Below are 13,538 nucleotides of genomic sequence, written 5' to 3'. Positions count from 1 at the left end.
ATTCTGAATTGATTTTTTTCATATATAATCCATAGATATCCTTGACAATCTCTTGGACTGTCTAGTGCCTGTTCTTCAACCCTTTACACCATTCTCAAATAATAACAATAACAACTCTTTACACGAATCATGAAAATGATTCCTTTGCAACCAAAGCTTGCCTCAAGTATGAGAACTATGCTAATGGCTGCTCTTTCCCCTTAAGAATGGAGCGGGAAATCAGGTTCCCGTTTCAATGTTATTGGACTATGTAATTAAATGATGTGCATTTTGCTATTTTTTTATAAACACGAAAGCTGATTTAATCTTTTTTTGATAATGCGGTTTAACCTGTTTTTTAAATTGTTTTTTTTTTAATATTAAATTGATATTTTAGGTAATTTTTTATTGATTTTGATATATTAATGTCAAAATAAAAAAATAAAAATAAAACATTATTTTTATATATTTTTTAATTGAAAAATCCTATGTATAACATTACCAAACACATGTTCGAAATTACATAATTTCAGATCAATAAACCTCAAAAAAGTTAATTTCTTTTTATGTTTTTATAAACACTGATGTTATAAGCCTATAGTTTAAATTCTTTTGATGAAAGAAAAAAGAATTGGAACATACTTTTGATTTTTTATTAATTTTCAATTTGATTTTTTGTTTTGTTTTAGGCACCGCAACAACCTCTAACAGATCACAAGTTCACTTTATGCCATTGACGACAACAAGCAAAAAGCTTTGTTCGTAATGGGAACAACTGCCACTGGAAAATCAAAACTCTCCATTGATTTAGCCACTCATTTTTAAGGTGAAATCATCAATTCAGACAAAATCCAGATTTACAAGGGCCTTGACATGTTGACCAATAAAATTTTGAAAAAAGAACGACGAGGTGTGCCTCACCATCTGCTAGGATTTGTGGAACCTGGAGAAGAGTTTACCACACAAGATTTTTGCAACCATGCACACAAGGCCATGAAACATATTACAGGGGATGGAAACATCCCCATTATCGTTGGCGGCTCGAATAGATACATCGAAGCACTCGTCGAGGATCCTCATTTCAACTTCAAGGATACTTATGATACTTGTTTTTTATGGGTGGATGTTGCCTTGCCAGTTTTATTTGATCACGCAACAACAAGGGTTGATGAGATGCTTGATGCTGGTCTTGTTTACGAGGTTCGAGGTATGTTTATTCCAGGGATAAATCACAATCGCGGGATTTGGCGGGCTATTGGGATTGCAGAGATGGAACCATATCTTCAAGCTGAAATGGAAATGGCTGATGAGGCCACCATGAAAATATTGCTCGACACTGGTATTAGAGAAATGAAAGAAAATACCAAGAAGCTAATCAATAAACAACTAATGAAAATCAAATTTTTGGCGAACAAGAAAGGATGGAAATTCCATCGGATTGATGCTACTTATGTGTATGAGAGAAGTGCAAAAGTTGATGAAGATGTTTGGGACAAGAAGGTTTTGAGACCTAGCTTGGAGATAGTTACTAATTTTCTCCAGGAAGACGAGAAAGCAGAAGAAATGGCAGATAGTTTTCTAGTTACAAGGAGATATAGCAATTAGTTCAATTTTTTTTTATCGTATCTTTAGTTCTCAACACACATCAAAATAAATATATGAATAGAAGAATATCTTGCTAGAATTTTGCAAGGACCGATCGACCTGTGGCTAGCTTTAGAGAATTCCCCATTCTTGTCTTGGTTATCAGCGTTCACAGGGACACTGATGAGAGAAAAACCATGCTCATTGTCTTTGTAGTATTTACTCCATTCAGTAATTTGGTCTAATTTTCTCAGAAAAGAAAAACTCAATACCAGATCTCTTTAGTTTTTTGTTTACAGCACTTGCCTCGTGATCTTGTCTTTTTTACTATACATATTTTGCCTATTTTATAAGAAAGTATGAATACTTCATTACTAAAACTTAATTCAAGGCAGTCATCCTTGGCTATTAATAAGTGAAGGAGAATATAGATAACAAGTGTATTGGGTTTCAGATCACACCATGTGGTGATTCTCGTGAAGTATATAAATTGACAAAGATTACATATCATTCCCTAAATTGTAGGGATTGATAATTATGACAAAAATATATTTGGCTAAACTAAAGGAATTCACAACGATTACAATTAAAAGAGAATCATGGTGAGATACACAACTGGAACAACTAGATTTCTATTTTAGATAGAGATCATATCTGATTGAGAGTCATAAGTGGTGGTGTTTGAATTTGATTTGAATGCTTTTCATGGTTATCACACCCTCGAAAGTTGATGGGCCGTGAACGAACCATAAGCTTGTTTGTTAATAGAAGGAACCGAGACTTTGAAAGATCTTTAGTAAAGATGTCGGCGACTTGATCTGTAGTAGAGATATAGCAGACCTCGAGTTCCTTACGTACCACTTTGTCACGAACATAATGATAATCGACTTCCAAATGTTTGGTTTTAGCATGGAAGACGGGGTTTTATGCCAATGATATGGAGCTGATATTGTCACACCAAATGTGAGGAGTTGAAAGACATACTCCCAAGTCTTTAAATAAGGATCTAATCCATGAGAGTTCACTATAGTGTAGGCTAGTTGACGGTATTCGGCTTTAGTGCTTGATCTTGATACAATACGCTGCTTTTTAACACTCCAAGAGATGGGATTATGACCAAGATAGACACAATAGCCACCTGTAAAGTAACGATCATCTAAGCAACCTGCATAATCTAAATCAGAGTAAGTTTCCAACATCAAAGAGCCGGGTTGGTAGAAGAGCCCATGGTCAGGAGTGTCCTTTAAATAATGCAGTATATGTTTCACAGCAGTTCACATTTGATTAACAACAAAGCATATATCTAGACGAGTCAATGTTAAGTATTGTAGGGCGCTAACAACACTTTGAAATTTTGTGGGATCCGAAAAAGGGTCTCTATCATAGAACTGAGTTTCTTACCAGCATTAGTAAGAGAAGAGATTGGCTTGACATCCTGAAACTTTATGTGAAACAATAAATCAATAATGTATTTGGTTTGAGTGAGATGCAAGCTAGTTGTGTTGTATACTGCCTCTAGACCAACAAAATAGTGTAGTGGTCCCAAATCTTTCATAGAGAATAATCTGCCCAGGTTTTGAATAAGACTAAAAATATAAGAAGAGCTAGTGCCTGTAATTAAAATGTCATCAACATATATAAGTAAAATAATAAGCAAATCACCCTTATGAAATGTGAATAAAGAATAATCTGCTTTGGACTCACAAAACCCAAATTCCTTTAAATAATTAGAAAATCTTGTAAAGCATTGACGTGGTGCTTGCTTTAAACCATAAAGTGACTTATGAAGTCTGCAAACATGATTAGGATAGTTTGGATCAATGAAGCCCGAAGGTTGTCTCATATAAACTTCCTCTGATAAGATCCCATGTAGAAACACATTTTGAACATCCAATTGTCGAATTGGCCATTTGTGATTGACTGTTAAAGCAAGTATAATGCGAATAATGGAATGCTTCACAACCGGACTAAAATTTTCTGTATAATCAATGCCTTCTTGTTGGTGAAATCCATTGGCCACTAGGCGGGCCTTGTAGCGTTCAATAGTGCCATCTGAACGCTTTTTGATTTTAAACACCCATTTGTTAGGTAGAATGTTCATATCCGAAGTAGGTGACCAATAACCGCTTTGTTGCAAAGCATTAAACTTAGCACCCATTGCTTTACGCCATTCCTCATATTTTATAGCTTTAGTATAACATGTGGGTTCTTGAAGAGTGGGATCATAAGTTACATTCAATGCATACTTTGGATTAGGTTTAGAGACTCCAGCTCAACTCCTAGTAACCATAAGGTGGGGATTAGTGGTTGGGGAAGAAGTTTCAGTAATGATAGGATTGGGAATTGGAGTAGTGTTTGGTTGGGTAAGTTTTGTAATGATAGGAGGAGTGATGAGGATATTTGTACTTGGTGTGATGGATGTAATAGGAACATTGGGTGGGTTTTGTGTAGGTGGGTCTAGAGATGGTATGGTTGTATTTGGAGAGCCAGTATAAGCTGATAGTATATAGGGCAAAGGTTCAGTAATTATCTTTAGTGGTGAATGAAAATCTAGTGAAGTCGTCTCTGCAGAAAGAGTGTTAGTGGTCTCTTGGAATGGAAATAATAACTCATCAAAAAAAAAAAAAAACATGACAGGACAAATAAATACGGCTTATACTTTGATCAAGACAACAATATCCTTGGAGGTTAAGAGAGTACAAAAAAAAAAAAACACACCTCTTGGAACGAAATTGTAATTTATTTGTATTGTAAGGTTGTAAATAAGGAAAACATGCACATCCAAAAACACGAAAAGTATCATATGAGGGAGATTTGTGAAATAATTTTTCATATGGACCGAGGTACTGTAAAGCACAAGTTGGCAGGCGATTTATTAAGTATAATGCAGTTTGAAATACATCTACCCAATAATTTGATGACATATGAGCATGGGCAAGAAATGTCAGCCCAATGTCAACAATGTTACGATGCTTTATTTCTGAGATCCTATTTTGTTCGGGATGACCTGGACAAGAGGAGCGGAATCCAATACCATTAAAAGCCAAATAATTTTGAAACTTTCTGTTTGTATATTCACTCCTGCCATCAGAGTGAAACATTTTTATTTTAGATGAAACGAGATTTTCAATATGTAGTTTAAATTTGAGGAAGTTATCAAACACTTCATGTTTATATTGCATTGGAAAAATCCATGAGTATCATGAAAAATCATCCATAAATAAAACATAATATTTTGATCCTTTGATTGAAATAATAGGAGAAGTCCAAACATCTGAGTGAATTAATTCCAAAGGGAATTTTGATATGGAATCCGACAATTGAAAATGTAACTTAGTGCTTTTACCTAAAGGACATGAATTACAAAATGGAAGAGAATTATTACCATGCATAAAAAGACATTTATTTGAAATATGGTGTGACAAAGTGTTGTTAGCAGGATGACCCAACCGAGAATGCCAAATTGGGACACTGACACGAACACGAACACCAACCAATGCAAATGGACGACCCAATTTTGTAAAGATTTGAGTATGAATACGAAAGGGATAGAGACCATGTTCACTCTTCTCGCAAAAAAACGTCTTCCCTATTTTTACATCCTTCACATAGAAACAATTATTCGTCTCACTCATCCCCCACCAATACAATTATAGGTCTTCCCTATAAGTCAGGATCTATCATTTACACATGTATTTCTTTCGGATTACATATGGTAGATTAAGATTATAAAAACTAACCTTTAAGCCCTTCCAATGATACTAGCAACAATTCACATGCCCAACGATAGCTTTGAAATATGTTGAATCAACATATCAAAATACAACAACACACACTCCTTTTATTTTGCTTTACACTTAATTTGACTCAATCCAATTACCTGTCCAAAGTAAAAGCAATATTACATTTACAGTTCATGATCAGGTGTGTGTGTGCGCATATATATATATATATATATATATATAATCCATGAGAAAGACCAAGTTTTCCATAAAATTTACTAACCTCACATTCAAGTTGAGAATACATTGTTGTAATTGATTTAAATAGAATCTCAATAACTTAAATGGAACAACATGTTACTTTCAACTTTTGTCTACCTTTGCTTATATTCTTAAATAGATACAAAACAAACAAGAAATTTTGCCAAGTGTATATATGCTTCCAGTTATGACATAATGTACAAACTAGATACCAATTATTTTAACTTCACTAAATAAATTTATAATTCTTCCTTATCGTTTTGAAATCTTGAATTGCATCTAAAATAACTTTCAAGATTTGTATTTGACATAAAAGAATATTATATATTAATCTTTATCAATTCCATAGATATAACAAGAAAAGAAAAACAGAACTATTGAAAGGAAAAAAAAAATCAAAGAGATTTAGGTGGGTACAAAATGGTTTAAGAGTTAAGTGTTGCTGCCTTTTACACCTTACTTAGATGATCAAGTAGCAAACAAAAAGATGAACTAGCTAATCTCCAAAACACAAAAAAGAGCAAGCAACAAGCCAAAAATCTTAGGTTAGGATTAGATAATAGGAGAGCGTGTGTTTTTTTCTAAAAGCAACATGCATTCTACTGATAGCATTTGTGAGACTAATGATGTGGTTCATATAAAGGCTTTAATACTTGGGCTAATTTAATATTATTACAAAAAAGAAATTGACAAAAGTTTTACCTGGTTTACAGCTCATCCAAGCCTTATATTTTCCTCTGCCTTTGACCATGACAATCTTACTACCACAACTGCCATCTCACCATTACCTTCTCTTTTACCATCATTTAAAAATATTTTACATGTTAAATATTTAACAGGAAAACATTTTTCAAACCAAAGAATAAAAAACATTTTACATGTAAAATATTTTATGCAAAACAAACAAACAGACCTTTAATTGAAGAAAGTGTTTGGCGACAAAAAATGTGGAAATAAGGAAGAATCAAATTGATTATGAGGGGCAAAAAAAAGAAGGAGATTTTTTTGTTTGGATGGAGGGATAAATGGTTTTTTATTTCAATTTATTTATATACTTTTATAATTAAAAAAATCATTTTTAAAAGACAAAAGGTTGATTCAATATGGTATTGTTGGAAAATTTGTTTTAAATAAACAAATTATAGGTAAATGAGAAATTAATCTAAAAAAACCCTTGGTTTTACCACTCAAAAAACTCTTGTGCTTTCTAAATTTAATTATTGATTTACAATGGTGAGAATTAATTTTTCAACATTTTTGCTTTTAAAATTCACTATAGAAAGGGAATGAATGAAGAGTTTCTGACTTGAATTTTTTTATATTTTTTCATACTCTTTTTCACCTTATTTTTAATATTTTCAATCTCTTTTATGCTTTGGTTTTCCTTCCAAATCTAGAGTTTAGGTTCATTTTATTGAAAAATATTTGAGTTTCATATTATTTGGTTCAAAGACCTTGTTTTGAAGTGTATTTAAACCAACGTGGTGTTATTGGAATCTTAAAAAACATATTGCAAACAACCTAGTTTCACAAGTGAGGAGCAATAAAGTCTTAAAGACAAATAATTCATCTTTGAAGATAACAAAAGTTTCATTATTTCAAAGTGCTTCAACAAGTAAATATCCTTATTTGTTTTAATTTAAGCATATATAATATTATTATTAACATGCATGCTAAGACTTTGAATTAGTATTAATTAAAAATTTGGTATGATTATTACTTATTCTAGTATTATATTTGTGTTGATAACATATTTGTCATGATTTTTTTTTGCATACTTATAAATATAAATTTGTATGTACTTTAGGTTTTTATCGAAAACTTTTTTATGTTTAACATGTCTTATTATGATAAATTACACATCATTGCTCACTAGTTTAATATATATATATATATATATATATATATATATATGGAAAAAATTATACAAAATAAATCCTTAACATACAGCCTTAAATAAAGTGAGAAATGATATTCAATAATTAAAATTAGAGAGTTCAAGCTTCCTTGATTCCTTTTCTTTCTTAAAATTTTGGAGTATAAAAAAGATGAGATATTTAAATCAAGTTCTAATCTTAAAAATCTATATCTTTAATTTTTAAAAATAAATAAATAATAAATCGTGTCTTCAACCAAAATAAAATAAAATTATTAAATAGGTTAAACAAATGAATATATTATCTTTGAGCTTTTACTCAAGTGACCAAATATAGCCCTAGATTCTACAGTAAGCTGATAAGATCAAACAATCAAATCGGATTTTCCGTAACATTTGTTGGTTTCATGGTCATGTTGATAGACAGAAAGTAGAAGAAACAAGAGATGACGAAGGATTTAGTTTTTTAATCATAAAAAATAAAAATATATATATATAATAATGCCACGTGTCTTGTCAAAGACCGCAACAATTGGAGTTCTTAAGCACGTGACTTCAAGAATACGTGGATTGATTGTATAACAGTATAAAATATTGTTTGTTCAAATTTTTTAAAAAATAATATGTTTAAAATTAATTTATTTTTAAATTATTTTTAATATATTTCAGGATTTAAAATACAACATGTTACAGGCTCCAACCAGACCCGTAGCATGGAAATCATTTTCAAATTTCATAAAGGCGGCAACCATTATTTACATACATGTGACACCGAATGACGCGTCACCTCGAGGGCTGTCGACAGTAAACAACTTGCTTGTTAAATAACACCCTTATCTTGGCGTAATTTACAGTACAAGCCACTGCAGTGATTTTGTTTTTTCACCTTTTATTTTGGAAAACAAATAATTAATGATCTTGTACAATCATGTCTGCATGAATCCAGTATAAAAACTGAGCAGTGAAAACGGTCCACAATAAGGAAAATCCGAATTTTTAATTTGTTTTCATAAAATAAAAAATATTATTACAAAGTTCAACTTCATAGTGAGTTAAAGACATTTTGTTTAATTAATTAAGAAATCAATCTTCTCTTACATGTTTTTTTCCCCGCATAGTTGGCTGATTTCATTTTCTAATAGACATAATTTTCTGCAGCAAAAACAATAATAATTTTCTACTTACAATTTGTTTTTAATTAGAGAAACTTTTTTTTTTTTTTTTTTTTTTTTGCGAATGGAAATAAATTTCGTTGCTAAATGATATTGTACACACCATGTTATGTTATAGTAGCCGAGCTACATAAGAGCAAAAAGAGGCAATTATCCCTTTAATTTTTTTTTGATTGTTTTGAATTATTTTTTAACAATAAGCATTGATTCAATTGTTTTAAATTAATTAAAAATTATATCATTTCCAATTGAATTAGTTATGGTATGAAATTAAATTCTTTTTACAAGATGAACAAGCAAACACTCTAATTGTTGTAAATGAGTAAAGATTGATATTTGCAAAATTAAAGGTTGATTTTTTCTTAAAAAAAATAATTTTTTGTTTTTAAAAATAATTTATCATGATAAATATAGACTATCAATCATGATTCATGTCCATGCATTATGTACAACATGCTACATGGTAATAGGGTGTCAAGAGAGTTTTAATGAATGAATGTGTATTTTATTATGAATTTCATATGAAAGATTTACAATTATTATGTAACTGAACTAAATTTTGTTAGTATAAAAACTCAAAAGAATAATTATAATGTAAGTTTTTTTCATTTTAAGAGTATTTTTAAATTAATTTTGCTTTATAAAAGTTGATATATTTATTTTGAATTGATTTTTAACTTGTATTTATATAATATAGTATTTGTTAATTAATTTACCTCATCATTTAAAATACTCTAACTCAGCCACTGGCATGATACACAATATAATAACATTATATAGTTAATAAAAAGTATTATTATTTATTTAAAAGGGAAATATAAAAAGTGAAAACCCAGTAACTGCTTATCTTGTTGGATACATTTCTAGAGATGGATAAAAAAATCCAAGTTCCTTGGCTTGCAAGTCAGAAGTTAAGATTTGAGGCTCAAGACTCGGTATAAATAGTGTTGCTGTCAAGCATTGATTCTACTAACTAGCCAGAGCAGCTCTGGAGCTCTAATCTGCAGCATTGATTCTACGACCTTTACGAAGGTTGCTTGTGTTTTCAAGAACAAAAATAAGGTATTTCTTGTCAACTATTATTCTCATCCTCGTTCTGCGATTAGACTACAAGATTTTGATATCTGTTTCCAGGAAAAGATTGTGGGGATCGAATCTGTGGTGTGAGAGGTATAGGTTTTCATACAAAGACTATATAATATAATTATTCTCCGGGTTAATCAAATACAGAAGGGGAATATATCCAACTATATAGAAAAAACAGAAAATTATTTTGAAAGCAAAATGGGTACGAATTCATTAGTATTATCTTAGAAACAGATGTGAAATCAATTCAACTACATGAGTTAAATCGTGAATAAAACACGTGATTTTTATGCCTCTCAAAACTTAAGAGTTAAGGATAGTGTCAATTCATGGATACACTTTAGCTTTCAAAAAGAAAAAGTGAAAAACTATAGCCACCGACCACATGAATCCGGGAGAAAGTTGCAGCATCTCTCTTTTTCTTTTTCTTTTACTTGGAACATCTTGTTTTTATCTATTTTTTAAAGGGTGTTTAGAGTGTGGTAGTGGTTGTTTTTTAAAATATTTTTTTATGTTTAAAATTATATCAAAATAATGTATATTTTTTATTTTTTAAATTTATTTTTTATATTAACATATCAAAACAATATAAAAATATATACCAAGAGATAAAGTTGGAGAAAAACATTGCTTCCCGCGTATTCCATGACCCAATTTCTTAATAATGTCATGCGTGCAAGCTATATGCTCAGATCTTTCTAAACTTTGAGCCGCTTGCTCTGCTACCCTTCTTCCTTGTTTCTTGCTCCTTAAACGGTTTCAATTCTCTTTAAGCTTCTTCATTCTTCAATCACCTCTATTTCTTTATGTAATTAGTTTACTTGTTCATAAAGAAAATCTCACCAGTACCTTTTTATCATAATTAATAATTGGTCCTTGTTGATTCTAATTAAGATGTTCTACTTTTGATGACAAATTAAGGGTTCCAAGGCTTAAGCTTGTACTTCTCTCTTATCGGATCATTTTTTCTCTTGGTTAGTTTTAGAGCCTTTAAAATCTACTTCTCTTTAAAAAACTTCTGGTGATCTATGATAGCTTTTTGTGTCAGCTTTGAATGGTATAAAGCTCGAAATTTTCGTGGTTTGGTGGCAAGTCTTTGTTTCTTTTTCGTAGCTAGGTTATAATAGATCCGAACTCTTGCCCTGGATAGACTTTCAAGATCTCGTCTCTCTGTTTGTTGGTAGGAAGGGAAGTTCAAGGTTTGCAAGAAGGGTCTAAAGTGAATCTGGTTAATTTGGTTCCTGCTTGATTGTTTAGATTTGAATCGAGGCCATGGGAGGGCATGTGAGCAAGAGGCCAGCTGAAGCATCATCTTCTGCTATCAATCTCAATAACAATTTGCAATACACAACTGAATTGAGCTCCTACGAGGCTGCTTGCCGGCTCGACAAGGACTTGCAGTCCTTTGACACCACCCTCCAAGCTCGGACCAATCACGTCATCAATACTCTTGCTGCGGGGATTGAGGTTCGTGCGCTTTCATTTGACTCGTTGAAGGAAGTCACAGAATGCTTGTTGGAGATGAACCAAGAGGTTGTTAAGGTTATCTTGGAGTGTAAGAAAGATATATGGAAGAATCAAGAATTGTTTGAGCTTGTCGAGGAGTACTTCGAAAATAGCTTGCAAACTCTAGATTTTTGTGCTGCATTGGAGAAGTGTCTAAAGCGTGCCCGCGATAGCCAATTGCTGATTCTTGTCTCGCTTAAACAATTCGAAGAGGAAAGTGAGGCAGGAGGGAGGGAGTATGAGAGGACCTTGGAAGAACTGAAGAATTTCAAGGCAGCAGGTGATCCTTTCACCGATGAATTCTTTCAAAACTTTCAATCCGTGTACGGGCAGCAGATAATGATGTTTGAGAAGCTACAACTTAGGAAGAACAAGCTTGACAAGAAGCTCAAGTGCATTCATGCTTGGAGGAAGGTTTCAAGTATGATATTTGTAGCTACTTTCGCAACTGTATTGATTTGCTCAGTTGTGGCTGCAGCCATGACTGCCCCTCCTGTTGCTGCTGCAGTCGCTGCAGCGTCAACAATCCCATTAGGTTCAATGGGGAAGTGGATAGATTCTCTGTGGAAGAATTATGAAAATGCAGTGAAGGGACAGAAGGAGGTGATTAGCACAATGCAAGTTGGTACTTATGTTGCCATAAAGGATCTGGACATCATTCGGGTTCTCATTGATCGCCTGGAGATTGAGATTGAAGCACTAATGCGAACCACTGACTTCGCAATTGAGCATGGGGCTGTGAAGGTTGCAATCGAGGAGATCAAGAAGAAGCTGGGGGTGTTCATGAAGAATGTTGAGGATTTGGGAGTGCTAGCTGATACGTGCAGCCGCGATATCATGAGGGCTCGGACTGTGGTTCTGCAGAGGATCATAAAAATTCCTAACAACTAAAAGGGTGGTGATTCTTGATACTCTAAACTGGATAGTTGTTCATATTCCGAGACATATCTTATTCTTAATTATGTTCTATGGTAATGATGAAATCCCATATTTTTTTAGCTTAATTATACCATTGATTATTGCAATTTGAATCATGTTTAAGAAAATAATTTATGACTGCCGCTGATTCTTAGGCAGCAACATGTTTCTAGTTTCCGTTCCGACAACATGTACTATTATTTCATATCTATTTTTATCAGTACATTCTTTATATCAAATATTAGTTCAAATTCATTAATTATTTCCATTGTGATCATTGATTACTCTGTCCAATATTAGTTCAAATTCAAAGTTCTTGAATGGTAGTGTTGTAGAGATCAGGGTTTTTCTCATTTTGCTTTGAAGCTTTCAGCTTCACTACACAAGACATCCTTGTGCTACCCAAGTTAGAGTTTAGTCTCTCTTTTTTTTTTCTTTTCGTTTTTTCTTTTTTGGAATTTCCTCACAACCCCCATGCAGAAATACGTGCCCACGCACCTCTCTAGAACATGACAATACTAAGTTTACGGCAAAGACAGTCCTTATCTTAAGAAGGCATTCCTTGTGCTTTGAATATAAGTGAAGAAATAACAACAGTAAGCAAGGAAAATTATTCTTAGGATCGATCAGACTCCCTCCAAAGTATGAATAGCTCAGTTGGAGTCATATATTCCACACAGCTCAAGAGGAATTCAAGTCAATCAGAAGCACGAATCCAATGAAACTCTTTATTTCTACGTAAAAACCAGCCTCCAGATCACCCCTGCTCTCCTTGCATGGTGGCTAACGCACTGGAAGCATTTGAAGTGGCAAATCAAGATGCGTTACCTTACCAAAGTGGAGAACAGACACCACATAAAGGTGGCTTTCTGTCAAATATAGCAATGGAAGCTTGAAAGCTGTGGCAAAAAGCAAAAAGTATTTCTAGGCATAAATGAGATTACACCAACCAGTGCGTGTGCAGTTTCGAGGATCATATCCAAAATATAATTGGTTGTCTAAGTCTTGCAACAATAACACCCTCTTGGGATAGGAAAATAAAAGCCCCTAAACTTTCAGCTGTCTTTTCAAACCAGGAACTTCAAGAGATGTTTCACATGATGTGAAGGGAGCATAGGTAAAATAAGGAGAGAGTGTAAAATTGAATTAATTGGCAGTTGATGTTCTATGTTGCCTATAGAAGAGGCTTGGGACGAACATTGAAGAAGGTTGCAGATGACAGATAACAACACACTAGAGATACATGAATTCTGAACCAAATCGACAAGAAAAAAAGTAAATAAAGTAAATGTGCTAATTAGCATCATTACGCCCACAAGATTTACAAGACACTTCAGCGTTGAAAGATCTCCTTCGGTTCCTTGATGAGGGAAATGGCCTTGCGAATAAAAATCAGAAAGTAATAGGTCCTTCAGCTGGAATGTAAATATCACA

General features: G+C 32.8%; 1 protein-coding gene and 1 pseudogene across 2 annotated transcripts; both read left to right on the top strand.

Annotated features, from left to right (window-relative positions):
* Positions 1 to 235: 235 nt before the first annotated feature.
* On the top strand, positions 236 to 1,584 carry LOC118039805 (adenylate isopentenyltransferase 5, chloroplastic-like; annotated as a pseudogene).
* Positions 1,585 to 9,545: 7,961 nt separating this feature from the next.
* On the top strand, positions 9,546 to 12,213 carry LOC118039808 (UPF0496 protein At4g34320). 2 transcript variants are annotated; one of them, XM_035046601.1, is made up of 2 exons: positions 9,546 to 9,656; positions 10,938 to 12,213. In XM_035046601.1, the coding sequence occupies exon 2, from the start codon at positions 10,953 to 10,955 to the stop codon at positions 12,075 to 12,077; it is 1,125 nt and encodes a 374-aa protein (XP_034902492.1). In that variant the 5' UTR covers positions 9,546 to 9,656; positions 10,938 to 10,952; the 3' UTR covers positions 12,078 to 12,213. The 2 variants fall into 2 exon arrangements, with proteins under 2 accessions (XP_034902492.1, XP_034902491.1); XM_035046600.1 differs by having other exon boundaries at positions 9,577 to 9,656; positions 10,865 to 12,213.
* The last annotated feature ends 1,325 nt before the right edge of the window (positions 12,214 to 13,538 follow it).

Source organism: Populus alba, chromosome 4 (genome assembly GCF_005239225.2).
Source record: "Populus alba chromosome 4, ASM523922v2, whole genome shotgun sequence".
Classification (NCBI taxonomy): Eukaryota; Viridiplantae; Streptophyta; class Magnoliopsida; order Malpighiales; family Salicaceae; genus Populus; species Populus alba.
The sequence above is the reverse complement of the archived record's forward strand: the minus strand, read 5'-3'. Positions and strand labels throughout refer to the sequence as shown.

What these genes read in the sequence shown, in the direction of transcription:
- LOC118039808 (XM_035046601.1), top strand. Translation starts at nt 10,953, where the DNA reads ATGGGAGGGCATGTGAGCAAGAGGCCAGCTGAAGCATCATCTTCTGCT.